This window comes from Temnothorax americanus, unplaced genomic scaffold (genome assembly GCF_048541705.1).
Source record: "Temnothorax americanus isolate GAGA-0224 unplaced genomic scaffold, ASM4854170v1 Scaffold47, whole genome shotgun sequence".
In the NCBI taxonomy this organism is placed as follows: Eukaryota; Metazoa; Arthropoda; class Insecta; order Hymenoptera; family Formicidae; genus Temnothorax; species Temnothorax americanus.
Window position 1 is genome coordinate 1,300,731 of NW_027509624.1, and position 27,842 is coordinate 1,328,572.

The 27,842-nt window shown below is 42.8% G+C and overlaps 1 protein-coding gene across 4 annotated transcripts in view; it reads left to right on the forward strand.

Annotated features, from left to right (window-relative positions):
- The window catches only part of Kdm3 (Lysine demethylase 3), a 286,147-nt gene that overhangs the window by 245,833 nt on the left and 12,472 nt on the right, over positions 1–27,842 (forward strand). For 3 of the 4 annotated variants that reach the window (XM_077417084.1, XM_077417086.1, XM_077417085.1), the window contains exons 9-10: positions 6,922–7,051; positions 27,282–27,671. In XM_077417084.1, coding sequence (XP_077273210.1) covers positions 6,922–7,051; positions 27,282–27,671 — 520 coding nt within the window. The remainder of the gene's footprint in view (positions 1–6,921; positions 7,052–27,281; positions 27,672–27,842) is intronic. The other variant, XM_077417087.1, reaches the window with a different exon arrangement.

The following is a 27,842-nucleotide window of genomic DNA, read 5'->3' on the forward strand; positions in this document are numbered from 1 at the left end:
GTTAGCGTCAGCCTCGTAACGATCTAACCCGAAATTCAGGTAACGTATAACGCTCCTCTCGATTTGTGAGGGAGAGCGGGCGGAGGTTTACCGCGTGGCACCTGCATTCGTTAGCGGCGCCGCGCGAAGTGGGTCACCAACGTCGAAGTGCTCCGGAGCAGCAGGCGCTCCTCCGGCGAGAGACATTTTTTCCGGACGATCGTCTTGATGCGGCTAATCGAGCGTTCGTGATTTCATATTCATTGCCGCGCGCGCCGTTACCTTGGCGCCTGGGATCCGCGGCCGGCTGACCTCGGCCCCTATGTGAAATGTCATTTATCTTCGACGGTGGAAAATCAAATCGAATCGCGAGCTTGCGTTTATCACCCGTGTAGTCCCCTATCGCGAGCAAATTGAAATTATTCACCTCCTTCGCGTTACGCAATAACGCGAGACAGACCCCCGCCTCCGCTACAGTCTGTTGTCGTAGCGACACAACGATTATTTTTCACTCGTCATTATCTCGGTCTTATCGTCGTCGCATGCTCGAAATGACTGACGCAGAATTGAAAATCGACGCGACGAAGGTCGCCGGCTCTATTTACGTGCCCGTTGAATTTGCCTTGCAAATTGTCTCGCGCTTTATGCGACTTCGCGCATGCAGACGTCGCTTGTTCGTTCGCACAAATTTACATCGCGAGACAGAAGTTTGTGTCCCCGCTTATGCACACGCTGCTCTCTTTGCTTATGCTACTTCTTCGCGTCTCTTTGCCCGAGTGTCTCCGATTTATACCGATTTAAACCCAGTAGGTTCTCAAGAGATATTTATGAAGCCGTTTAAAAATTGTAATTAAATTATACATATAGTGGAACGTTTCAATTTATTATTACAGTTGTATTCTAGCAATTGCAGATGCAACAAAGTTATACACCGATCAATCAATAAGTTTTTGTCCAATTTAACAGCATTATCAGGGTCAACGGCGAAATCGGGTTAGGCATGCCCGCAACCATCGTTCTAGATCACGTTCGTAGTTCGTACGTATCGGTCATGCTCGAAATATATTGCGAAACGCGGTACGAGAAACGATTTAGCGATCGTGGAGGGAAAATTAACGCTGGCTGGCTTCCTTCTCGAATGCGTTCACCTCGCACGATAGAGTAAAGAGGCGTGCAAACAAGGACAGAAGCTGCGTCGATGAAATACCGGGACTGGCAAACATTCCACGGAACTCCGTGCTCTCGTTTCGGAATCGCGAAATCATAAAATGCCATTCGACGGAGAATCTTGAGTAACGAGGAAAAAAGTATTTATTTTCCGAATATGTACGCGAAACATCTCATTGCGCGGCAGGTGGAATACAGAATGCAATATTATAATCGTCGGAGGGAATTGCTGAAACAGCGGAGCGATAAGTCACGCGAAAGTATCACGTATACTGTAAGAGAATTATCACAAAACCATCGCGATAATTTTAACTGATTATTGATACTTAATTTTTTGTGTTTTTTTTTTCCCCTACGCAACTGCTTCTTGACCGCATTAGAATTTGGATCAAAGATTCAGGAGATCGCAAGGCGGCACGCGAGGAATTCTCGAGGCGCCTTGCAAAATTCATGAGACTCGCGTAGATTCGATCGAGAAGCGGAATCGTGTATAGGTATAATCGAGCCGTTCGCCCCGAGGCGGGAGTGAAATATCGATAAACGGCGATACGCGGCGATTATATTTCTTCGTTCCCCCGATCCGATCTCTTGCATCGGGTCGGCGATTAATCCTTAATTGAACGCCGGCAAACGTCGCTATTTACGCAACCCGCGTATTTATTATTCAAATTACAATCTCTCGCCAAGGTGATTCGTTTCGTGCGTCGTCCTTGAGATTCCTCGAGCAGCAGGCAGGTAACAATGGGGGGCTATGGTGTCCGTTGTCTCGTCGCTATGTTTGTAAATACACAGCAGACGGTCCCATCACGCTCGTGAATGTTCCGCGCGATCTGATCAATGATCGCTTCTCCGAAACTCGGGCGAAATTCCAGCTTTCCCGCACATTATATATACGAGGAATAATCCTGGCCGATGTAAACATTGCGCAAAAACGGATCTGCTTTGGCTGAGCCAAGCGGAAAAGCACCGGAGTCGTTATTATTTGTGTTCGTTCTCACAATCAGTAACGCGAGACTTTCGCTATCGCCACTTGGAATACAAACCAGTTGACCTGTGTAGGTCACGATTTCTTAACACTTTCGCGCAGAAATAATATTATACTTGCCACGCGCGCGCGCTATGTGTGCTAACGATCGCTTGTTTTCTCGATTTCACGCGTACTTTAGAAGCTTATGCAAATCATCAATATTAATTATCAATTCTCGAAGAGAGAGACAGATAATCGAACGGAGTCAGCCTTGAAGATATACATATGTCTATTATTCCATGATCTTTTCGAGCTAACGAGATATTGGAAATTGAAAAATATTAAAGGTAGGTCTTACCGTAATATTTAAATCGTGAACATCGTTAAACACACATCCGTATTCATCATTGGTTTATATCGCCTCGATCGTATTCAGGATAAAGAACCGCTCGATATCTCCTTGTATTTTAATCTTCTCTGTATTCCTTGATTCTTCGTTATTCACAGATCACTGTCGTTATTTATTTTCCGTTTCACTTCGTCGCATCCGAGTCACTATTTTATCACTTCGCGAAATATGAATTTTCGTCACGCCAATCGGCTAATATTTTCGTTTCAAACACACCTTGCACAGAAATTTCGAGAACCTTCTTTGTCCCGATTGTCCGCGACGCGAAGATCCGTTTTGCTGATAGGCATACCCCTAATCGCCGCCTATTCAGCGAAAGAGCGAGCTCATCGTTCCGTAATCTATTCATCTCACGCCACTCACTCTCGCGATCTTCTCACGGACTTTGCGGGGCACATCGATATGAAGAGTGTCACGTATCGTCGGTCGTGCAAGGGGCCAAACGTGAGATGCGAAAGAAGAGGATTATCCATTGGGGATTGGAATTACGTTGTTGTCACACTCTGTGGCGATAATCATTACAGGAAAAAATCGATCTCAAAAAAACAATAGTGTCTTAATTCGGACACTAATTTTATTGCTCACTCACTAAACTTAACTTAAGGCCTGTGTCCACGATGCTAGAACTTGGATCACTGTTTACTAACCTGACACTCCTAACTTAACCATTGGACGAGTGTTTAAAGACTGTGCTCGCCATGTGCTCGATGATTTTTTACTATCTTTTGAACGCCCTCTATACATATTACAGTAACCGACTACTAGCAGGTAGATAGGTCATTTCTGGGTCAATTCCCTCTATCTTTTTTCCCCTAGGTATTTTTCCGTACCAAAAGCGTTATATACCTGAAGTATTTCTCTTTCCCTTTCGTTGACAATACAAGAAAACACAAACGATTTTTCAAGTTGAATGACGATCGATTTCTTTTTCTTAGATATTCCTTAGAATGTTTTGTTCTGATCCCATATTTGTGCCTCGTCGTGGGGAAGTTTTACTTTTACTCAGTTTTACTCTGCGAGAAAAAAGAGAAGGAAGTTCATTGTCCGACTCTTGGCATAATGGCTTTCCACCTGGACTTGTCTTGTTTGAAGCTAAGCCTTATAATTTCGGATAAGAATAACAAATATTTTTTCTAATACGTATTATCAGCATATTAAAATAACGACAAACTATCGTTTCTCTAGTCTGAAATTTTTTATTCCTGACAAGATTTTCTAAGATTCATTAGAGAATTCGTAGCTTTATAAGGATATTTTTGTGATATAACCTGTAGTTTTGAAATATGTAGCATCGTAATGACATATTTTACTTTCTAAGAATGCATACGTGCGCTTCTTCGAGTGCGGATCTCCTGGAAGTGCCTCGTCTCATTTCTTTCTGCTTCGGCAGCCACTCTCGCTGCTGAGTTTGCACTATGTCGCGCGCATTATGCACGTTATCGTCGTCGTCGTCGTCGTGCAATTCCGAAGTGTCGGACGCGTGCACATTGGAGTGCATACCAACGGGATCTGGCTTCTCGATGACGCTCTTACGCACGGGAAGTTCCGTAAAGAATTTATATTGAGCTTCAGAAGTGTGCACTTCGCTGAACCGAAGAACAATCTTATCGATATTAATATCGAACTTTTAATATTAATTTTATGCTGATTATTAGAGCAACTTTTTGCAACTTTTGCAATTTAAATTATCTGAGCGATAACATTTTAACGTTTATTATCATTTTTTATTTTTAACATTTACGCATTCGGTCTTTAATATGAAATAACATGTAAATGGATTTTGGTTAAAAATGTCTTAAAATTAAAATCGAATTTAAATTTATCGAGAGGGAAAAAGAGTGAAAAATACGTTTTTAAAGGTTGTTGAATCACAGTTTGCTAAAATATGATGATTGCATCGAACATGATAATATATTTTCGCGCGTGCGACGATAAGAACTTTTTTTACTTTTTTTTCCAGAATTGTTATAATTTTAAGAGCTAGTCAATTTGAGAGCTGTTAAAAACACGTTATTTTTCTGGTCACTCGCTATCTCGTCGTTCACCAAACATGCAAATACCAAGGTGGCCTCACTCAATTACCACGAGTCACTTAAAAACCGACGATCTGTGCTATTTGCAAATATTTGCGACCTCGAAAAAATTTCGCGAGATAACGAAGTTTAAGTTGCTTTACGAGCAAGCGAGGATTATTAACGCGATTGCGCGTAATTGCGTTTTGGCGCCGCGATGTTAAACATGATGCAGTCAGCAGAAGGCGAGTAGATAAGTCTCTACGTTTACACAACTGCGATAATATGCGCTTTTGAACGCATTTTAACAAGCGATGTCGCAAATGTCGAAGTGCAAACGCGGAGTGAATCGCGCGTGTTACGTTTCCATGACGTGGTCTCTGGAAATGAATGAATAAAAGAATGAAACACAAAATTCTCTCTGAAATTTATAGCCATACTATTTTTTATTATTACATTTAATTATATTTGATCACGTCTTATAGCACTGTACAATGTACAACTATAAAGTATTATTATTTCATATTAAGTTATACATTCATATTTATATATACTTACGCATCCACAAGGAAGACTAGAGATGAGTATCTTTGGGTCAGGGTCGACATCCTGTGAAATGCCGTAGAAAATATCTAACCAATGTCGTCAGACTAACACTTTTTTTAAAGGTCTGCCCTTGGGGTTTTTCTACGCTACTTGATAAACCAAATCAGTACCAAATCAGTGATAACCAAATCAGTAAAACTTCTGTCTTCCTGGTATTTTAATCGACCTTTATATATATACGTGTCAGCCAAGTTCCGAATGGTTTTCGTCACCAATCATGCATGGCATGAATCAGCGTGTTATTGCTTCTCGTCTGGAGATCATACCTGCGTGTGCGTCAATAGCGGTCTGCTTTTTCATGACTGTGGTGCCAGAGAGTGCACCGCACTCTCGCGCACGCCGAGATAAAAGGGACGAGAGAAAGATGCGGCGAGGACAGAGACGCGAGGGAGATAGGGAAAGAGAGAAGATACGCACGCGCGGACGTATTTATCGCGCGCGTGCATTGTAAGGTCCGCCGACCGCCGAGCTTGCAGATAAACACGCGCGTTGCGCACGTAACAGTATAAATAACTTGCGCAAGCGTTAATGAATGCTCTTATCTTATACCTCGCTCTTCCCCTGCACCTCCATCGAGAGTCGCGAGAAAGATATACCAGCCAGACGTTGCGTTTTATTATCTCCATCGATGCGCGTTGCGTTTCTGCGGGATGAGCGAATTTCTTGCCGCGCGAGGAGGCAAAGAGATAAAAAAGTTACGCATATGCTAGAGCGAGTTCGCTCCGAGATATCGCGCGCGCGAATAACATAAATAAAACGCTGTGGAATGATATGATGATAACAATAAGTGTATACAACGTCAGTTTTTACGGATAATTATCGGCGTAGAGCCATGCATCTTCTTCTGTAAAAAAAATCGACATAAATTGTGCGTAAAACTGATTGGACTTTATGTGAGTTACTTTTATAAATTTTCCCCGTATACTTAAAGGTTTGGTGAGGGGCATGGTACGCGTTGGCCAGAGGACTGCGAAAATCTATGTCTCGCTCAGTGTAAAAAGTATACGCGCGACGGTAACCGCGCGGAGAACGCAGAGATCCGACAATTGATTTCGGTCGCCCCGAGTAACGGTAACAGCTGACAGAGCTCGTTGCCCCTAGGGATACGGGGAATCGCGGGGCCTCCGCATTTCTCTCTTTTTTTCCCCCTCGCGTTAAGCCATTTGCGATTTCCGCCGAGCTTTGCGAGAACGGAGGCCGCAGGGCAGAGATAAATCGTTGAAGAACGCGAATGTGCGAGGGAGCATGAGAGCGAACGTGGAAGAGTTCCTTTGCGTCCGTATAAACTACGCGCGTATAAATTACGTCTATCCTTTAAGCGTCGTTGCGGAGCGCATAAAGACGTTCACGCCTCGCGACGTTGGTCTTTCGAAGACCTCATGAAAACACTAGTACGATGATTAGCTAATCAGAATGATTTGAATATCAGTTTTTATCTGTGTAAATAAAGGAGAGACAACGAGGATTTAATTAACCAAGACGTGACAATTCTTTTGTAAAGCCGATAATAAATTATAGTAATTACACAAGTAGCCGTGTATTTTTATTGACTTCCAATTAAGGATTATTACAAGCCGCGTCATTGTTACAATCACGTGCCGTTAAAGCTGTTTGGCTAAATGCAATTGGAAATCTATCAGACGACGGTGCATTCGCACGCGAAATAAAACCTGTAAATCCGCTTTTAATCGCCAATGGCCTCGTAAACCGCGAGCTAATTTGTACGCATCGATTCGCACAAACGCCGGGGACTGAGTTTTCGTTTTGCTTGCCTGTTGCAGGGAACGCCGTGACGCGGAAGTACGCGAGATGGAGAAGGCCAGGTTGGAACGGGAGAGACTCGAGAAGCAGCAGGCTGAACAACAAGTTCATAAACACTTCGAAGAATCGCTCAGGCTAGCGCAACAGAAGGTAAGTCACGCTTTACTGGTCATTTCATTCTGACGTGACGCGTTCTTTTTGATCTCTCTAAGGATGCTTCTTGTGTTAGATATAGATTTATCGGTTTTCATTAAGCTCCTACTTTTCCACAGTTTTTTTTCTAGGATTGAATCGGGGATTTAAAAGAACATAAATCATTCGAGTTGTAAATAAAGGGTTAGGTTATCTTTGTTAGTTCTGTAAGGGGCAGGGGAAAGAGACAAAGGCATAACTCACAAAAGACTCACAGATAATACTTACGAAACTTTTCCTAAATAAAAAATATTTATCTTGTGCTTTCTGGTAATACAGATAGCTATTATCTATGTAGATCTATATGACGCATGGAATTTTGACGAAAGTGTCCCGACGCGTGTGTCCGGACTATTTAATTTCTGTCTAATTATCCGCGTTCGTTATTTTCGAGATTAAAGGCAGCATTCCTCAGTCTACCTGCTCAACAATATCTAACTTTATGACGAGGAAGATGTATCCTTTATCTCGCAGGAAAGTCGTTAATTATTTCGCTATCTTTATTTATAAATGGAGAAATGAGGATTGTGGAAAAATTTGGTTCGGATAAAAATTTACAAAGAATTTGCGAAGAATCGACAAGAAATTGTCATTCGTTAATCGTGCTGAGCAAAGAAATCGTAAAAAATTGGAAGGTTTTTGTCACAGCTTTGCTTTCTCCTTTATATACTTTTTCTTCTTTGAGAGAGGAAAATTCCTAGATAAAACAAAAACCTTAAAACAGAGAAAATAGTCAATCCAGTATCCGTTATTTTCGAACAAAATCATTCTTAATTAATTTGTAACAATCGGCATCAATATTTTGTCTTTTTCTTATTTTTTATTAAAATTAGGTCCTTTTGAAACAAATCTTTGCTACGAACTTATTCTCACGGAAAGCAACGGAGATGTATTAGTCACTAAAAGATTAGATAATTATTTTATGAAATTGCTTATAGTGTTTTTTTTTTTATTTGCCTTCAAAGAAATTTCTGTGAGAGTAATAAGCACGCGAATAATGAGTTTTGGAAAAAAATCTATCTTACGCTATGATAGGATTTTTTTAAGTTGTTAATTATCGAAGTCCTTCGATGTATGAATTATGAACAAATAGAGAAATCTGTGAAGATAACTGTGAATGTGTTAGTATCTTAAAGAAGAGGGGGAGACCAAAGAATCTGAGGTCTCACACCATACTGTTTCTCAACAATTGTCCAGTCTTCAGTCTTGTTCGATCTCGTTCGGTTTTGCTCGGAAGTTGTCTAGTTACGAGAAGGAATAGTACCGCGAGAATTCCGTAAATTATTCCGAATTATCGAGTTATTTGATGCAAGTTTTCCATGCATTCGTAATCTATCTAGTCTACCATCAGTTTCTGTGATAACACATTATCGGGCGTTAATATCGTTAAGATACGCGCGGTGAAATTTTGTCCATATATACGCAAAACTTTCTTTATTCGTAATCTCGTCGTTTAATTAGTGGATTGTTAATGTGCGGAATTGCAAACTACCACTAATATACAGAGAGTATTGAAACAGAGAATTTGACGAAAATGATCGTGGAACGTGATGAATCGAGGATGGAACTAATGGACTCAGAAATCGATTTTTGGTTATGGCAAGAGTGGTGCCGTAGCATGTATTTTTCATATTCCTCCATCCCGCATACGCTATCTATGGATTACATTAATCTATTGAAATCAGAGGGGACTGAAAATTGTCACTATGATCGCCAGGTAAATTTATTCTCAATAGTTTGGCTATACAATATAAATTCATCATCACATTGGCCGATTTATATCAATTTATCAAAGACATCTAGAAAATTAGTAGATTAAACTAAATTCTATTATTTTGAACGGACAACGAACACGTTTCACTGTAAAGCGATTTTCTCGAACGCGATCCACGTATCCGCGATATCGGGATATTGCATCAGGGTCAACGGACAGGTTTGCGACGCTTCGACGCATCGGTGCATTGTCCGATAAGCGCGATTAACGCATTTCCGAGAGTGTGTGAAGTTGGCCCCCCCAAATGATCCAAATATAGTTCTGTTTAGAGTTCTGAATTCTTTCGGACAATAGGAAGAGTTCCTGATAAGTTTTAAAAAGAGTTCTGGCGATTAAAATAACGAAAACACCTTTTGAAAAAAGGGGGGCCAACTTCACGATTTTTTAAATCAAATTTTGAGATCGAATAGTTCTGAATGGTCTAAACGCTTCATTTTGCGATTATCTAGAGTTCCTGATACACAAAAAATTTTTTTGGTTAATTAAAAAACAAAAAAAAATTTTGAAAATTTGATTTTAAAACCGAGTAGTTCTGAATGCCTTAAACGTTTTATTTTGCAATTACCTAGAGTTCCTGATATATAAAAAAATTTTTAGTTTAATTAATAACAATTTTTTGGCAAAAGAAAATTTTCAATTATATCTCGTTTAAATATCGATTATCTTGCAAATCGTTAGCTTAATCGCTTTGAACCATAAGACTTTTCGTCACAACTCGTCGAAAAATGTCCAAAAGTCCTATCAGAACTATTCGGTACTCCAAAAAAATTTTCAACCCCGGGACTTAGAAAACTTTCAATCATCTCTCGATCAAATTCCGGTTATCTTGCAAACCGTTGGCCTAATCGCTCTGAGCCATAAGACTTTTCGTCACAACTCGTCGAGAAATGTCCAAAAGTCCCATCAGAACTATTCGGAACTCTAAAAAAATTTTCGACCTCGGGACTTGAAAAACTTTCAATGTCTGTAAAGTTGGTCCGCTTTTTTCAAAATTCGGAAAAATTTGTTAAAGTTCTGGATTCTCCAGCAAGAGTTCTAGAGTTCTCTATGAATTTTAGAAAGAGTTCCGTTAATTAAAATGACGAAAACACCATTTTAAAAATGGGGGGTTAACTTTACGGCGCCCTCATTTTTGAAAAAATAAATTTTTTATAGTAGTTCCGGATAGATTTCGATGAGTTCTAAAGTTCACAATAGATTTTATAGCGCTACGACCAATAATTCAAAAGTTACAGCCCTTTAAAGTGCCCCTCTAAGTCCCTAAGGGTAAATTTTTTTTTCGGAAATTGGCAGTTCCCGCGGGAGTTCTGGTCGCCCCCCGAAGAGTTCTATCAAAAACTATCAGGATCCGAAGCGCTGCGACCAATATTTCAAAAGTTACAGCCCCTCAAAGTACCGCAACTCGAAAATATTCTAAGTCCTGAAGGGTAATTTTTTGGGGGGGAAATTCGCAGTTCTTGCTAAAGTTCTGGTGGCCCCCCGAGAAGTTCTATCGAAAACTATTAGGTTTTGAAACGATTCGACCAATATTTCAAAAGTTACAGCCCTTCAAAGTACCGCAACTAAAATTAAAAAATTATTTTACCGGAGTTCTCGCTGGAGTTCTGGTGGCTCCCCGAAGAGTTCTATCGAAAACTATAAGGGTCTGAAACGCTCCGACCAATATTTCAAAAGTTACAGCCCCTCAAAGTACCGCAACTGGAAAATATTGTAATTTTTTGGGGGGGAAATTCGCAGTTCTCGCTGGAGTTCTGGTGGCCCCCCGAGAAGTTCTATCGAAAACTATAAGGGTCTGAAACGCTCCGACCAATATTTCAAAAGTTACAGCCTCTCAAAGTACCGCAACTCGAAAAAGCTGTCCCAAGGGGTAATTTTTTTTCTGAAATCGGGAGTTCTCGCTGGAGTTCTGGTGGCCCCCCGAGGAGTTCTATCGAAAACTATAAGGGTCTGAAACGCTCCGACCAATATTTCAAAAGTTACAGCCCCTCAAAGTACCGCAACTCGAAAATATTCTAAGTCCCGAGGGGTAATTTTTTGGGGGGGAAATTCGCAGTTCTTGCTAGAGTTCTGGTGGCCCCCCGAAAAGTTCTATCGAAAACTATAAGGGTCCGAAACGCTCCGACCAATATTTCAAAAGTTACAGCCCCTCAAAGTACCGCAACTGGAAAATATTGTAATTTTTTGGGGGGGAAATTCGCAGTTCTCGCTGGAGTTCTGGTGGCCCCCCGAGAAGTTCTATCTAAAACTATTAGGTTTCAAAGCGATTCGACCAATATTTCAAAAGTTACAGCCATTCAAAGTACCGCAACTAGAATTAAAAAATTATTTTACCGGAGTTCTCGCTGGAGTTCTGGTGGCCCCCCGAAGAGTTCTATCGAAAACTATAAGGGTCTGAAACGCTCCGACCAATATTTCAAAAGTTACAGCCCCTCAAAGTACCGCAACTCGAAAATATTCTAAGTCCCGAGAGGTAATTTTTTTTCTGAAATCGGCAAGTTCTCGCTGGAGTTCTGGTGGCCCCCCAGAGAGTTCTATCGAAAACTATTAGGTTTCGAAACAATTCGACCAATATTTCAAAAGTTACAGCCCTTCAAAGTACCGCAACTAAAATTAAAAAATTATTTTACCGGAGTTCTCGCTGGAGTTCTGGTGGCTCCCCGAAGAGTTCTATCGAAAACTATAAGGGTCTGAAACGCTCCGACCAATATTTCAAAAGTTACAGCCCCTCAAAGTACCGCAACTCGAAAATATTCTAAGTCCGGAGGGGTAATTTTTTTGTTGGAAATTCGCAGTTCTTGCTGGAGTTCTGGTGGCCCCCCGAAAAGTTCTATCGAAAACTATTATGGCCCGAAGCGCTGCGACCAATAATTCAAAAGTTACAGCCCTTTAAAGTGCCCCATTTCGAAAAATTTTTAAGTCCCTAAGGGTAAATTTTTTTTCGGAAATTGGCAGTTTCCGCGTGAGTTCTGGTCGTTCCCCGAAGAGTTCTATCGAAAACCATCAGGGTCCGAAGCGCTGCGACCAATATTTCAAAAGTTACAGCCCTTCAAAGTGTCACCTCTAAAATTAAAAAAAATTTTTCGGTAGTTCTGACGGGAGTTCTGGTCGCCCCCCGAAGAATTCTATCGAAAACTATTATGGCCCGAAGCGCTACGATTAATATTTCAAAAGTTACAGCCATCAAAAGTGCCACACCTAAAAAAATTTTTTAAGTCTTTAAGGGTAAATATTTTTTTTTTCGGAAATCGGCAGTTCTCGCGGGAGTTCTGGTCGCCCCCCGAAGAATTCTATCGAAAACTGTTACGGCTCAAAGCGCTCCGACCAATATTTCGAAAGTTACAGTCCTTCAAAAAGTGCAACCACCAAAATTAAAAACTTTCAATCATTATTCAAAAGAAATCTCCATATACGGGTCGAGCAATAGATCTAAGACAGCTCAATATTATATTATCTATATGTATATTAAATACGCGTATTTTTCAACATGTTATTTAGAATATTGATTTTATATCTTATTGGTTTTAACATACAAGTATTAACTTTCAATTATCTCTCGATCAAATATCAGTTATCTTGCAAAGACTTTTCTTATATTATGGTTTCTGCACACAGGACGCGGAAACGCTTGCCGGGCGGCAAGAAGCGACGCGGTAGTCAATCAACGTGTTGCTTTTCCATAAGAACTAAAAGTTTATTGGCTACCGCGGCGCATCTTGTCGCGCGGCAAGCGTTTCCGCGTCCTGTGTGCAGAAGCCATAATATAAGAAAAGTCTTTGCAAGATAACTGATATTTGATCGAGAGATAATTGAAAGTTAATACTTGTATGTTAAAACCGATAAGATATAAAATCAATATTCTAAATAACATGTTGAAAAATACGCGTATTTAATATACATATAGATAATATAATATTGAGCTGTCTTAGATCTATTGCTCGACCCGTATATGGAGATTTCTTTTGAATAATGATTGAAAGTTTTTAATTTTGGTGGTTGCACTTTTTGAAGGACTGTAACTTTTGAAATATTGGTCGGAGCGCTTCGGGCCGTAACAGTTTTCGATAGAACTCTTCGGGGGGCCACCAGAACTTCAGCAAGAACTGCGAATTTCCAACAAAAAAATTACCCCTCCGGACTTAGAATATTTTCGAGTTGCGGTACTTTGAGGGGCTGTAACTTTTGAAATATTGGTCGGAGCGTTTCGGACCCTTATAGTTTTCGATAGAACTCTTCGGGGGGCCACCAGAACTCGAGCGAGAACTCCGGTAAAATAATTTTTTTATTTAGTTGCGGTACTTTGAAGGACTGTAACTTTCGAAATATTGGTCGAATCGTTTCGAAACCTAATAGTTTTTGATAGAACTTCTTGGGGGGCCACCAGAACACCAGCGAAAATTGCCGATTTCCGAAAAAAAATTACCCCTCGGGATTTAGTGTATTTTCGAGTTGCGGTACTTTGAGGGGCTGTAACTTTTGAAATATTGGTCAGAGCGTTTCAGACCCTTATAGTTTTCGATAGAACTTCTCGGGGGGCCACCAGAACTCCAGCGAGAACTCCCGATTTCAGAAAAAAAAATTACTTCTTGGGACTTAGCTTTTTTGAGTTGCGGTACTTGAGGCTGTAACATTTGAAATATTGGTCGGAGCGTTTCGGACCCTTATAGTTTTCGATAGAACTCCTCGGGGGGCCACCAGAACTCCAGCGAGAACTCCGGTAAAATAATTTTTTAATTTTAGTTGCGGTACTTTGAAGGGCTGTAACTTTTGAAATATTGGTCGGAGCGTTTCAGACCCTTATAGTTTTCGATATAACTTTTCGGGGGGCCACCAGAACTCCAGCGGGAACTCCGGTAAAATGATTTTTTAATTTTAGTTACGGTACTTTGAAGGGCTGTAACTTTTGAAATATTGGTCGAATCGTTTCAAAACCTAATAGTTTTCGATAGAACTTCTCGGGGGGCCACCAGAACTCTAGCGAGAACTGCGAATTTCCCCCCCCCCAAAATTACCCCTCGGGACTTAGAATATTTTCGAGTTGCGGTACTTTGAGGGGCTGTAACTTTTGAAATATTGGTCGCAGCGCTTCGGATCCTGATAGTTTTTAATAGAACTCTTCGGGGAGCGACCAGAACTCCCGCGGGAACTGCCAATTTCCGAAAAAAAATTTACCCTTAAGGACTTAAAAATTTTTCGAAATGGGGCACTTTAAAGGGCTGTAACTTTTGAATTATTGGTCGTAGCGCTATAAAATCTATTGGGAACTTTAGAACTCATCGAAATCTATCCGGAACTACTATAAAAAAATATATTTTTTCAAAAATGAGGGCGCCGTGAAGTTAACCCCCCATTTTTTAAATGGTGTTTTCGTCATTTTAATTAACGGAACTCTTTCTAAAATTCATAGTGAACTCTAGAACTCTTGCTGGAGAATCCAGAACTCCAACAAATTTTTCCGAATTTTGAAAAAAACGGACCAACTTTACAGACATTGAAAGTTTTTCAAGTCCCGAGGTCGAAAATTTTTTTAGAGTTCCGAATAGTTCTGATGGGACTTTTGGACATTTCTCGACGAGTTGTGACGAAAAGTCTTATGGCTCAGAGCGATTAGGCCAACGGTTTGCAAGATAATCGATATTTGAACGAGAGATGATTGAAAATTTTCTTTTGCCAAAAAATTGTTATTAATTAAACTAAAAATTTTTTTATGTATCAGGAACTCTAGGTAATTGCAAAATAAAACGTTTAAGGCATTCAGAACTACTCGATTTTAAAATCAAATTTTCAAAATTTTTTTTTGTTTTTTAATTAACCAAAAAAATTTTTTGTGTATTATTAACTCTAGATAATCGCAAAATGAAGCGTTTAGACCATTCAGAACTATTCGATTTCAAAATTTGATTTAAAAAAATCGTGAAGTTGGCCCCCTTTTTTCAAAAGGTGTTTTCGTTATTTTAATCGCCAGAACTCTTTTTAAAACTTATCAGGAACTCTTCCTATTGTCCAAAAGAATTCAGAACTCTAAACAGAACTATATTTGGATCATTTGGGGGGGCCAACTTCACACACTCATTTCCGAGCACAATAGTGCGGGTTCATTTCGCACGCGGCTCCGTCGCCGACCTTGGCATCTCTCCAAGCCGACGCCAGCGACGGACCGTGACACATGTTCAGTACATTCGAGATTGGCTAACGATTTCTCTGGAAAAATTTCGCGCGGCACGAACGCGAGCGTGAAATTTCAATGCATCCGAACTTCGTAACTTTTCGTTCGCTGTTGCTCATTGCGGCAATTATTTTCCATCGTCGAGTAAATTTGATGAACTTGATATTTCAAAGATTCGCTTTTCCGTTTAGCTTACGTGGCGATAATAGAAAAGACCTTAAATATAAACTTCTTACTTTTTTTTGTATCTTTCTCCTCTAAAGAAGAATGTGCAACGCGACTGAGACTACATCACAAGAATCCAAAATAGATTAAAATAGATTTTGCTTGGGCACGCACTGAAAAAATTAACAGGATGATGAAAGCAATAATACAAATGGATACCGGATATGACGTATCGACGATTTTAAGTTACAGTCACAGTACGTGGTACATGAATAACTAATGATAAACAGTTGCCTGGAAAACGAAAGATTTATCATTCACATTTTCGATTTTTTCCTCACTAAGATTACAAATAGTTTATCGTCAGCTTTTGCATCAAGCGACGGATAGAAAAGCTTTTATATACTCAGGAAATGAACGTTCAAACTTATCAATCGCTTGCAGACAACGTATGTATTGTACTTACTTTAGAGCTATTTGTACAGTTTTCCGCAAATAACTCGACACTATCAGTTGATTATACAGTTTACTGTATAATTACAACGACGTATCTTAATTACACTCCGGCGATATGACCTACATCAATTAATTATACAGTACTATTTTGCGATTTCTACTTCTCTCACAATTTTGCAGATAAACTGTTTTGCAAAATTATACTTTCATGCATATTCCGTAGCAGCAGCGCCTTTTGAATAACTTTTGAATAATTTTTGAGGTCAGTGGGTAAGCGCTTCACGATAAACTCCGCAATTATTAGCAGCGGGGCATTTAATTATGCAGCGCGGAAATACGCTTTCGTTGGTGAATGACAAACTGACGCTCAGGTGGGGGAAGGAGGTCACCGTCGATAGTGATACAGAAGGAGGCTACGCGCGAAGTTACGATCGTGTCGATCGTCGTCGTTAGCGAACCTGAAACTTTCACGCCGTTTGTCAAAACGGTCCCGCAACCGCTTCCTCCCTCCTTCTTCCTCGTCGTCTTTTTCTCCATTCCCGGCACGGATACGCGTGTGCGTATACATATACATACATGCATACGTGCGTGCGTGCGAACGTTTCGCGAGTGGCATTTGCAATGCAAAACTCGCCGGCACGAAGGTCATTAATTATGCACTCCGGGCGACGGCGGTTCGCAACAATAGAGTCGCCGGGGCGCGCGCACTCCGGTGTGCATATGATCATCGGCCTGAATAGATTTTCCTCCGCAATATTTTCGCAACGGATGATCCGTCGCTGTTCGAGTTCCTTTCGCAGCGAGAAACGTGAACGATGGTCTCTTTCAAATGCGGATTAAGAAAAATGCTGAACCGCTGGATTATCGTTTCATTATTTGCGACTTTTAGTGCGTCTCTTCCTCCTTCTGTGAACGCAAGAATGCATAAAGTTTGTCGAGACAGATACAAAGAGAGTTTGAGATGCGAACATTCCCACAGACTTACGATGCAGATACACTGTAACGGATATTTCGAAGTAATTGAAGTCGTAAGACGGTAAGACTGATGTCTACCTCTCGCCCACCTAATATCGTGATATATTAATTAATTTGTAGGCGTACATATGGAATTATAATTTCCTAATTATAGAGTAATTATATATTACAGGGAAATATGAAGTATGCTGATATTTTTAGTCCGACGGGCCTCAAAATAAACTCGGTCTCGCGAAGTTGAGCAGTAATAGAGAATTTTACTCTCATTTCGGTAATATACCTAATTATAATTTTACAGGTCGCATACTCATAACAAATACTTCTTTCGTATCTCAAAGGATCTCGATGTATACTGCATGTCTTAAATTTCCATCTCTGATATTTCGCATCTTTTCTCTACATTCCGAGCATTCGTCACCCACGCAATAATCGACACACTCCGAGCGAGAAATGAGTGGGTATCGCGAATTCGCATCGTAACGTAAACGCGAATCACGAGCTGTGCGATGCAACGCAACGCAACGTAACGCAACACACATCCGCGATCGTCTTCCTTTAGGAACGACGGCCGTATTCCGGGTCGCACTCGGAGAATTTCGTCACGTTTCCTCGCCTCGCCGTTAGCGTTCGCTCGCCGTGAATTTGCCCGTCGGCGTACCCACGCCTTCTAATCCCGTGGCGGAGTTAATTACCGCGTTGTCCACGTACCGTGTCCGCGTGTGTACGTGTCTGTGAGAAACACCCGGCTGCTCTTCCTCCCCGAACGCGCGTCGTACGCGCGCATAAATATCGCGCTCGTCTTTTTCTCTTTCTTACATGCGCGTGCATATACTTACGCGTGTGTGCGTTCGCCCGTTCACGTGTGTCACGCACACGTGCACGCGACCGACCAGTCTCTCTCTCTCTCTCTCTCTCTCTCTCTCTCTCTCTCTCTCTCTCTCTCTCTCTCTCTCTTTCTCTCTCTCTCTCTTTCTTTTTCTGTCTTTTCCCTGGCAGTACAGTTATCCGTAATATACGTGAAAGCAAGCGCGCGTTCTCTCGCGTAAGCGGGTCACACACGGCATCCGTATATATGTACACGGGTATGTACGGTGCCACGTACCATATGCACCGCGGCTTAATGCATATATGTATGCGCGAGAGAGAGAGAGAGAGGGAGAGGAAGAGAGCGCATACATGCACACGATGGCGTAATACGCGGTGAACATACAACCGCATATGGAGCTCGAGAGAGTCCGTAACGGACGGCGTTAGGCGGATTAGTCCCGAGTTACGACCGCGTACGAGCCTCACGCACGGATACACACGCGTGCGGTGTGTGGGCTCTAATCTCGTTCGATCGCGTGTGTTACACCGTGGAAGGGGAGGCGCTCTTCTCTCTCGCGCGCGGCACGGCGGGGGTCGGGTGTAAATTGGGCGACCCGTTAGATATATCCGCTCGACGGCGCGGCGGCGCGGCGTGTTTCTTCCGCGGTCGGCGACACCGTCCGCGCGCGGCACCGCGACGCGCAACGCGATCGCGGCGAAGGTCGCGTTGCGCGCGGAGGTCGTCGAGGCCGATATACCTTTGACCGCCGCGATTTACACGCGTGCGATGTGACATTAAAATTCGCGCGATTACGTGGGCTTCGTAAACTGAGTAAAGTAAGCGAAGAAAACGGAGCAGAGGAAGGACTGAATTGATCAATTGTTACGCTAGTTATTTTTGAATAAGATATTTGACATAATATAAAAGTACACAGATTTAACATGGTGCATAATGTACATGTTAGGTACAACTCAAAGCGAAAGGCACATACTATATTCTTAAATATACTATTCTTAGAATTCACACAAAAAGGAAGAATGTGGCAGATGCAGGATAGAAGATTTCTATTTTGCCAAAAATAACGGTGAAAAACAAGAAAAGGGAAGATGACAATACAGAAGAGGAAATAAAAGGACGAGCCCCGAAGAAATATCAGATAAAGAATGTCGAACTATATAAACGATTGCACGTCATCATAATCGGGCTGTCGTCTTTGTACATCGACAACTTTTATACCTTGAGTCAGCGTTGTCGTAATAACGCACGTGCTTGCATTTATTATTATCGCATATATTATTACCGAGCCTGATTATCTTCTCGGAGATCTCGGGGAGATAAAAAGGCGTACTTAATAAATCGAAATCGACTTGTCTAGATTGAGGAGTGAAGGGCCCCTCGAGCCGGTACACAAGAGCAGGCCGTACTAAACCTTGATTACGCCATCTCGCGCGTTTCAACGGGTTGCGTAACGAGCTCTCCGGTTCTCTCTCTCTTTCTCCGGATTTTTTTCTTCTCGCTTCCCGCGGGTGAGTCAAGGTTTTCGGGCCGGCTCGCGGAGCGCCATGTGTGCCGGCTGGAAATTAATGACACGGTCAGTTTCGTCGAACGCAATCCGGCGCTATTATAATTACACCGCTGCTTCGCGGACCTTGGACAGGTTCCCCCGTCGTCGTGCAAGAAAGGACGGGAGACGTCGTTCGGTAGATCGATACCTCAATCACGTCGATATTAATCTTGTGTTCGGCATCTTGCAATGTCGCGCATCCTTCGCGAGATCTTTACGATCGTTCCTCACGTGACATAAGCCTGTACTTTCGACTAGTCATAATTTCATAAATCTTCTTTCGCGGAAATATATAAATCTCTTTTACGTAATACAATTGTAAATGTTTGGCCAGAATTACATCGCGATCCTTTGTCCGTGGCGCGTATAGTGTAAAAGGTACAAGCGCACTTGTACACACGTTTTGCAACGATGAAACATGCCGCGGTGGGAAATTCAGAGACGTATTCATTAGCGTCCTACAGCGAGCCCGCCGTCTTTCGCTAATTTCTCGCGATATACGACAGTTAGCCGACTGTAGCAGTTAACGTCGCCGTAATTGTGCGATATACGCGTCTCGAAACCGCGCGAGGTCATCAGGTACGCGGGATGAATTTTCTTTGACGCCGCGTATCCGCAACTGTGCGCAAAGGCTCATACAATAATCGTTTCTGTGTGCCATTGTGCCGGGGCTGAATAAAGACGCACAATAGAAATTCAAAGATCCCGTTAGGCATCCGGCATTGAATGGGTAGCACGGCGTATGCCCGACGTGTGTGTACATGACGCCACGATGGTTGATTATTGTACACTGGTTTATTTACTGGTCATCTGGTATTCTATATTTTTGCCGTTTTTTCGGACAAAGTCGCGTGAATTATTCCCAATCATCTGTGATCCGAATACATAAAATATTTCGTGCGATAAGCGTTGAACTCGATCTCTTTCTTCTTCGTTACACCAGAAAACGGAGGGCTAAATAATTCTTCCCGGCGTAGAAATTAAATATTTGATTTAGGAAAGACGATCGGGGTGATGTAGTATCAAGTTTTTGCTGAACAAGTTGGCCTTTAGATTTATTGCTCGAAACTTGGACGGAAAGCTTACGAAGCACCGTCTGCGCGTGTGCTAGTGGAGACGATAGCGCGGAATCGCGACGGTGATACAACAATCCGAAGTGTGTGTAGTCGACGTTCCTCGTGTTGCATATCCAATCGCATAAGAAGCCATCAGGCTTCCTCGACAGTGTCGTCAGCGAATTTAGCCTCTTACAAACTGCTTGGCGCAGATCCTTTCGAGTACGGCGCAGTATTGCGTATGTCGAATATATATTCGCGTTATATTATTTTCAACACAAAAGAAACAAATATCGGTGGTAATAATGTATATGACGGTACATTTCCAGTTTTGGCATGAAATTGCGTTCCAAGTAGTAATCGCGCGTTGAGCATAAAAGCAGAATATATAATAAGATTTGAAAAAATTATTATTAAATGTAAGATTCCGCCCAATGATCGAAAATATCAATATTTATTTGTTCCGTGTTGTAAACATGTCGGCTGGTAATTACGTATTGAAGTATTATTTTCAATTGTTACGCGAAACAGATGTAAAAGTATTAATATGGGGAGAAGGTAAGAGTGAAAGGCACACGGAGCAAAAATCTACGGAATTAAGAACAACTGATTATCGTATTACTTTTAAGTCTCGCGAAAGTCTAAAATTTAGAATTTTTATATGTTACTTCGCGTCTCTGTATAAGATTTGTTAAGTGTTAGATATATCGTAGAAACTCTTAAATTGCACCTAATCCGAAGTTTTTATTATTTTTCATTTTAATTGTGCCTGAAGGAGAGAGATATTTTTCTTCTTTCTTTCAAACGTGTAATTATGGTCGTATCTCACGACTGATTTGTTCGATGGTACTCGAGCCGTAATTTCATCCTCGAGCGATCCTTTTCGTTCGATCGAGGGCGAGTGTACAGGTGAAAGGCACAGGTTTTTTCTTCTCTTTTTTTTTGTCTTTGTCGTATCGACGCCGAGCGTCTGCGCGGTCGTAAAAATAAACCGAATGGTCTTCATCGTTTCGTCTTCTTCCTTATCAAAGACTTATCTTGCCGTTATCTGTTTACGATGGCGGCGTAATATTCTCGCGCCGTCTATAACGCGATAAGATAGCGCTCCTCGCTCCAGGCGTTCCTCGCACGTTCGCGAAACTCGCCGCGAATTTGCTACCGCGTTTCAATTTCGCGTGCTTAACGAGCGTCTCCTTTTACGCGGCGCTCGCGCGATTTCGCGCGATTCTTGCAAAATATAATACGACACCGTCGAAATCGTACCGGCTCCGATTTCCGCCGAGTGTTCGCCGAAGGTCGCGTCTCCGTTCGTGCACTTCGCATTATTACCTCGACTGGTATTATTGCCGTTTCCGTGAAAAGCCGGCGCTATCGTCTCCGTGCCATTTACGTGGAAATAGCGATCGGAATAATTTCGCTCGGCGCGGCGGCGGCGGCGCACTCGCGAAACGCGCGCTCAAGGAAAGCGAGATCTCGGTCGCGGGGCTCTTTCTCAAACCGCGTTTGCACACGTATATAGCTGTGAATTATTTATACGTTTATTCATCTCTCGACACGCGCGCACGCTCGCGCTTGTGATTTATCATCTCTCGCATATATTACGTCAAAGAAATTATTTTTAATGCCACGTAGCGGAATTTTGAATCAGTGTAAATCAGTATAAATCATTGCGTGACGAAATCCGCTCGCTTCCGCCAGTTTCTTTTTCCCTGCCCAGTTGCACAATCGTCATTGCTCCGGTATCCAGAGTGTCAGGGGTCACGCAGATTTCAGATAACGAGTTATCGGCGAATGATTTAAATGAAGTTCTCACGTGTCGCGAAACCCCGCGAGCGACGTATATCGCTGATCGCTGGATTCTCGCCGGCGTTTATTCTGGGCGAAACGAAAGCGATTTACCTACCTCGAAATGCTTCAGAACGACTCGTATTTTCTACGAAGGAACAGGTTTATCCGCGTATCGATCTGACAGTCGCATAGCGCTGACAAATCAATGACGATAACGCCTTATCGTTGCTGCGATCGATAAGGTGCACGGGAATGCTTATCGTGCCTTCGATTATTGCTCGCGGACGTTCGATGACTGATTAGCGATTGATGAAAGTTGTTTCTACAATGAGACGCGTTTCTTATCTGCCTCGATATAAATAAATTCGTGGGATTTTAAGTAAAAAAAACAAAAAACAAAAAACAAATTAAAAGGCCTTTAGTTTGAGCAGCGAAAATAATCGATGTTTTTTCTACGGCTTACGCAAGGAAATTTACAGGCGACAAAAGTGGAATTGACAAGAAGGTAGTCATATATTTTTCTTAGAAAGAAGGTCCCGTTCTTGCTATTGTTTCTTTAGAGAATATCTAGAATTTTGTTCCGTCCATCATTTTCATGGTCGGTAACAGATGGACAATAGATCTATAATATATATTATCTCACAAGTTATTCACGTTACCTATATGCTATATTGCGTAATAAATAACGAAGATATCACACGCGATATAATATCGCGAAAAGGAAAAAAGGAGACTTATGATTGCCTTTGTGCATCGGATATTTCAAACGGTTCTCTACTTCTTACAAAAGCAATTCTCAATTGTCTTTCGATTCCTGTGAATATTCTTCCCTTAGCGTTTGACGTTGCGAGAAATAGAAACAGAAGAGAAAAGTTCTCGTGCAAAAAGTTATTTCGAGTTAAAATCGAAGTGTAAAGCCCTTTGCACCAATGCCAGGCAACAGGCAATAGGAACAGGAAATAACCAAAAAATCGTTAATTACAACCTGAAAAATTCGAATGCAATGATTGGTTGGCAACCTGTGTCACTGTTTATTCTGCATTTATACATGATTTCTTATTTCTATTCTTTGTTCCTATATTGCCTGTTGCCTGACATTGTGCAAGGGACTTTACATCTCGCGTCCGGGAGCGACGCGAATCGATTTTCCCTCGGGACCCGCTTACGCGGTAACGAGCAACTTAGGATCCCTAATCTACTAATATCAACAGTGTTCGCGATCGCTTCAAGAACAAGCGCAACTCGTAAAAGCTGTGGATAATCAGCGTCGCGGCAGTGCCCGGTGCCGTTATAATCGTTAATCCCGTACCGTTTGACGGATGTCCTTGGCGGGGAAAAACTGTACTTCGGGCTCGGCGACCCGTAATTACTTCGGGAACGCGTTTGAAGTACGATCACGTATATCCTACGCGCAATTTCCGATACACGCGACACCTTCCGCGCGCGATCCGCGGGTCCCGCTCTGCGAGCGCGATACACGCGATTGTCGTTGCGTCGATCGTGTTACGAGACGATCTAAACTTTCCTTGGATATATGACTCAGCCAGCCTGTGCCTATCTGGGCAAATCATTTCCTCTCTGTAATAACACACGCGATGAAGGTGCGCGCGATAAGCGAGGTAATCGGAGCGATAGCACGTAGGAAGGTAGTAAGAAATTTATGACGTTGTTTTTAGACGTTGAGAGAATCTATATAGCGGAAAAGGATACGTAACAATTCTTGTTGCGAATACTCATTTCGAACGATATATCAATCGCTTTATTATTTGTTTCTAACGATTCATCCACATATCATCGATGACTCATTTATTTGTATACCGTTAATAAAAATTTGACCTTGATACTTACAATATTACAACGTACATGCGATATTATAGAATGATGATATTTTAGAAATTGCCACATTACTTTTCACAAAACCTATTATATCTGTTATTTTAATATCTAAACTTCAACGTAACGCGCAATGTAAGAGCTTTTCGTATATATACGATGGATATGTGAATATAAATCCGGGATGGTGATTGGAAAGTTTTCAGTAGTGTATTCCGCGTACGATGAACGCGGAGTATTCCGTGAAACCAACTTACGAATCGCCGTGGTGATTTCTATTCTGGATTACATTACCATTCGCACCGTGAACGTGACTTCGCTCACTTCGCCCGTGTCCCTCCCGCGCAGTCGGCGGGCGGCGATTGCTAAATCTCTCCGCTCCCTCCTCCCTGGTTGATATATTTCCCTTGTAACGAGACGCGAGAGGCGGCGGGAATCTCCTCGCGGCCGGTAAACGGCGCGTATCCTACCGCTCGACGGTGCGAACGAGACGGTGAAAAAGCCGCGCGCGCGCGTCTCGCATGAGAAGTTAATCGGCGCGGGTTGAGAGTTCAGCGCAGGAGAGGAGAAAGTCAACGAACCAATAGCGCGAGCGGCACTTGATTGACTCTGAATGGCACGTCGCTTTTATTACGTGCAATCGGTCATAATCCGTCTCGCACGCACACTTCTAGCAGTCGTCGTCCTACATCGCGGCGCGACCCGCATACCCGGTGGCGTGCTCAAGTATAATACCGAAGCCGATTATTCGCGAGTGTTTGAAGCCACCGGATAACGAGACAAGTGAAATTGTATATCCCTGTCCGTTCGGGCCGAACGACCGAATTGTCATTCGATGAGCGCGCGCAAGCGTCCGCTTGGCGAACAGCGGGGGAATGCGGGAATGGAATATTTATAGTGTGTCGCAACAGAGGCGACGTAACGTTTCGCATGCGGAGTTGCGTGATTATAATTCATCGCGCGCGCGCCGATGACAAGGAATGTAAACAGCTTCTATTATGCCCGAGTGCAAAGCTCCGTGCGTGTGCCTCTCTTTTTTTTTTATAGATAAGCGCCTGTATAAGCGGCGTGTATATACGTGTGTGATGTAACGCGGCGGCGGGTTTGGTATATCCGCGCGCGCGGTTAGATGTGCGGCATGGCGTGAGACGTTACGTTTGCCGAGCACTTTTAACGAGGACTCCTGCCGGCGCTCTTGTGTGCCACATCGCGTCCTCGTTACACCTTCTTTTTGTAAGGACGCGACGCGTCGAGCATAAATCGCGCGCGACGACGACGCGAAACGATGACGCGAGCGTCGAGGTAAACAGAATGTGGGTTGACATCGTTGACATTTACTTCGCGTCTCTCGATTAGCATAGTAAACCTTCTTCTCGCGAGCCTATAATTAGATTCGCGGCTTCGCGAAGAGCTCCCTGCTCCCGGCCTCATAAAATTTTACCCTCTTGCAAGAACGCGCGACGTCGACGTCTTTCTTCCTACGAGGAGCCTTGACGCGGCCTTGATCCTATACCTCACCTTGAGGAAAAGAAATACGCGATACCTATATGCTGTATTTTAAAGGAAAAATAGTAGGTCACCAATAATGAAAACTGTAGAAACTGTTTGCAAATCAATATATGGGAGTCTCTTTTGAATTGGAGAATCTTTTCAAAGTGAAGCTACCTTTTTTTATTATTTATTTTGTAATCGAAGGATAAGTTTCTTCAAATCCTTTTGTGAATAAATGTTAAGAATTTGGCCGGATATTTTTCTATTCGAGAGTGTAGTACCGCGAAGTCCGAGGAATAATTCGCTTTATTTGCAATCAGAAAGGTAAAGGTTTGACGAATTATCAACTCTCTTTACAGAGAAATTTTAACACGCTACGCGAATTCGGGTGGCATTGGCCTCGCAACTTCCGCTGACTGACGTATTTACCCGTGATTTCGAATCCCGGGGAAAACAGGGAAACAATATTTACCGTCCTCCTTTGCCTCGTTACTTGCCGGTTACTTGATTACATTAATTTATAACCTTCCAGTCGCTCCAGAAACGAGTTCCCCGACGGAGTTTAATCGACGAGCGTCGGCAACCGGCGAAAGCTGTTTGTTTGATCCTCCCGGGGAAATTACTTAGTTACACGTCGAAGTTCGTCCGACAACTTCGCGAGGAGTTATTTTCGAGGCCTCTTACGGCGCCGCGCCGGTGGCATTAACGAAGTCGGTCGGTCTGGACGCGCAATCTCGCCCGAAGTTAATCACACGAATCCTCGCGCCTCTCTTTCTCACGGCAATACCCTGGACGTCGTCGCTCCAGTTCACTTTTCTCGGACGCTCCGGCTTTCCGTCGTAGACGAGCCGTGTTTTTCGCCCAAAACCTCTCACGTAACTCGAAACCTGTCGCCAAGTCAACGTTCGTATTTCGCAAATGAATTAGCCGTTCGCCACGTGACACTCGCATATCGAGTTAGGAAATAAAAAATTGAATTTCTCACCGTTACTCGGCAGTCGCACTCTCTTCTATCGCGACACTGATTTAACGGTAGTGTAAACACTCGGTCTTGATCGCGCGCGCGACGTTATGACACGCATGAGGGAGAAGTTTTAATACTCCGCAGATTAAGCGACCCGATGACACACGCGGAAAGTCCCCGGAAAGATATATGCAAGTTATTCGTGTTTCTTGTTAGTACACCACGTATCTCCGTATGTTAATGAAAAACACTTTCGCTGACGAGGATTTTGGAGCAATCACGCGAACGGTACGTGTTATCTCGGGAGAGTTCGCGCCAGTGCGTGATAAACCACTCGGACGCGCTCTCGTCCGATGCGCGAGTTACCGCGAATTGCGATCGGATCGGCTGTAAAATCGGTATTTGTGTCGGTAATCATTTCTCCCCCCCCCCCCGCGTCGCACGCCCCTGCCTCGTGGAACGTAATGGACAATAATTATTGCACACGCGCGTGACACCGTCTGTGTTTGCTCGTTATTTGCTTGACAATTGAATGACGTGCCGTCTGGACTGCGATATTTGCATAACAACAGAATGTAACGATAAACATTGACTTTGGAACATGTGCGAAGGACGCCGCGAAAGGCACAGTGCATAAACGTAAATTTATATATTATAAGTGTTCTTTTTGTAAACATATTGTGTGAATCATCGTATTTTAAGTTCTTACCGAAGATCTCTCTCGCAGCTATGCTAATTGTGCGCGTTTCAATCCTCCTTAAAATAAATTACAGATCTAATGGCACTGATATGCACATGTATGTATACTCGTATGATGAAAATAGATCGCGCAAATATTGGTTTACATTTGCGATATAAAAGGAAGTCATAAATCCACGTTTAAAATTTTTGAATAGCTGACTTTTTTTTTTTTTTTTAGAAGATTGATAAAAGTATTGTTGACAGTCGGAGAATAATACTATCATTCTCGATCAAGCTTTTTGCGCAATGCCTTTCCAATTTTCGGAAATCGATCTTGTAGGTCACGTAGATCATCGCCGTATCATTGAGATAAAATGCGAGATATGAAGAAAGCATTCGTCACAAACAGTATCTCTGATGAATCGTTAAGCGATAAGCGATGAAAACGATTGGCAGTATTGATTGAAGTAGGTGTCTTATGTCCCGCAGAGGAACATGCAGTCGTCGATAGGATGGCCCGCTTTCATGCAAGTACAGCAGTCGAGGACGCACGGGACGTTGACGGGTCACCCCGTCTCTAGCCACCATCATCCCAGCGGTCCACCGGGCGGGTCCGCCGCCGCCGCAGCCGCCGTCGCGCATCCCGTCAGCATCGCGCAGCAGCAGGTGCAGCAGCGGGAGCGTGAGGAACAGGAACGGGAGGCGCGGGATCGCGAGCGGGAACGAGAAGTTCGCCACCAGCGGGACCACAGCATGGCGGCGGCTGAGAGGATGCACCAACGGCAGGCCGAGGCTAGGGAGAGGGCCGAGGCCAGGGAAAGAGTCGCCTATTACGCGACCACGGCACCGTCGGCTCAACAGGTACGCGATCGAGCGGACTGTTGTCTTGATCTCTCGGCGACGACGAATTTCGTTAAAAATATGCGAGTGATATAGCAGACTTTTGCATTATATTATCATATCTCGATCCCTTCGACTTTAATTATTTTAGTAGAATTAGAAAGTCAAAATTGTGAACATTAATTTGCGACT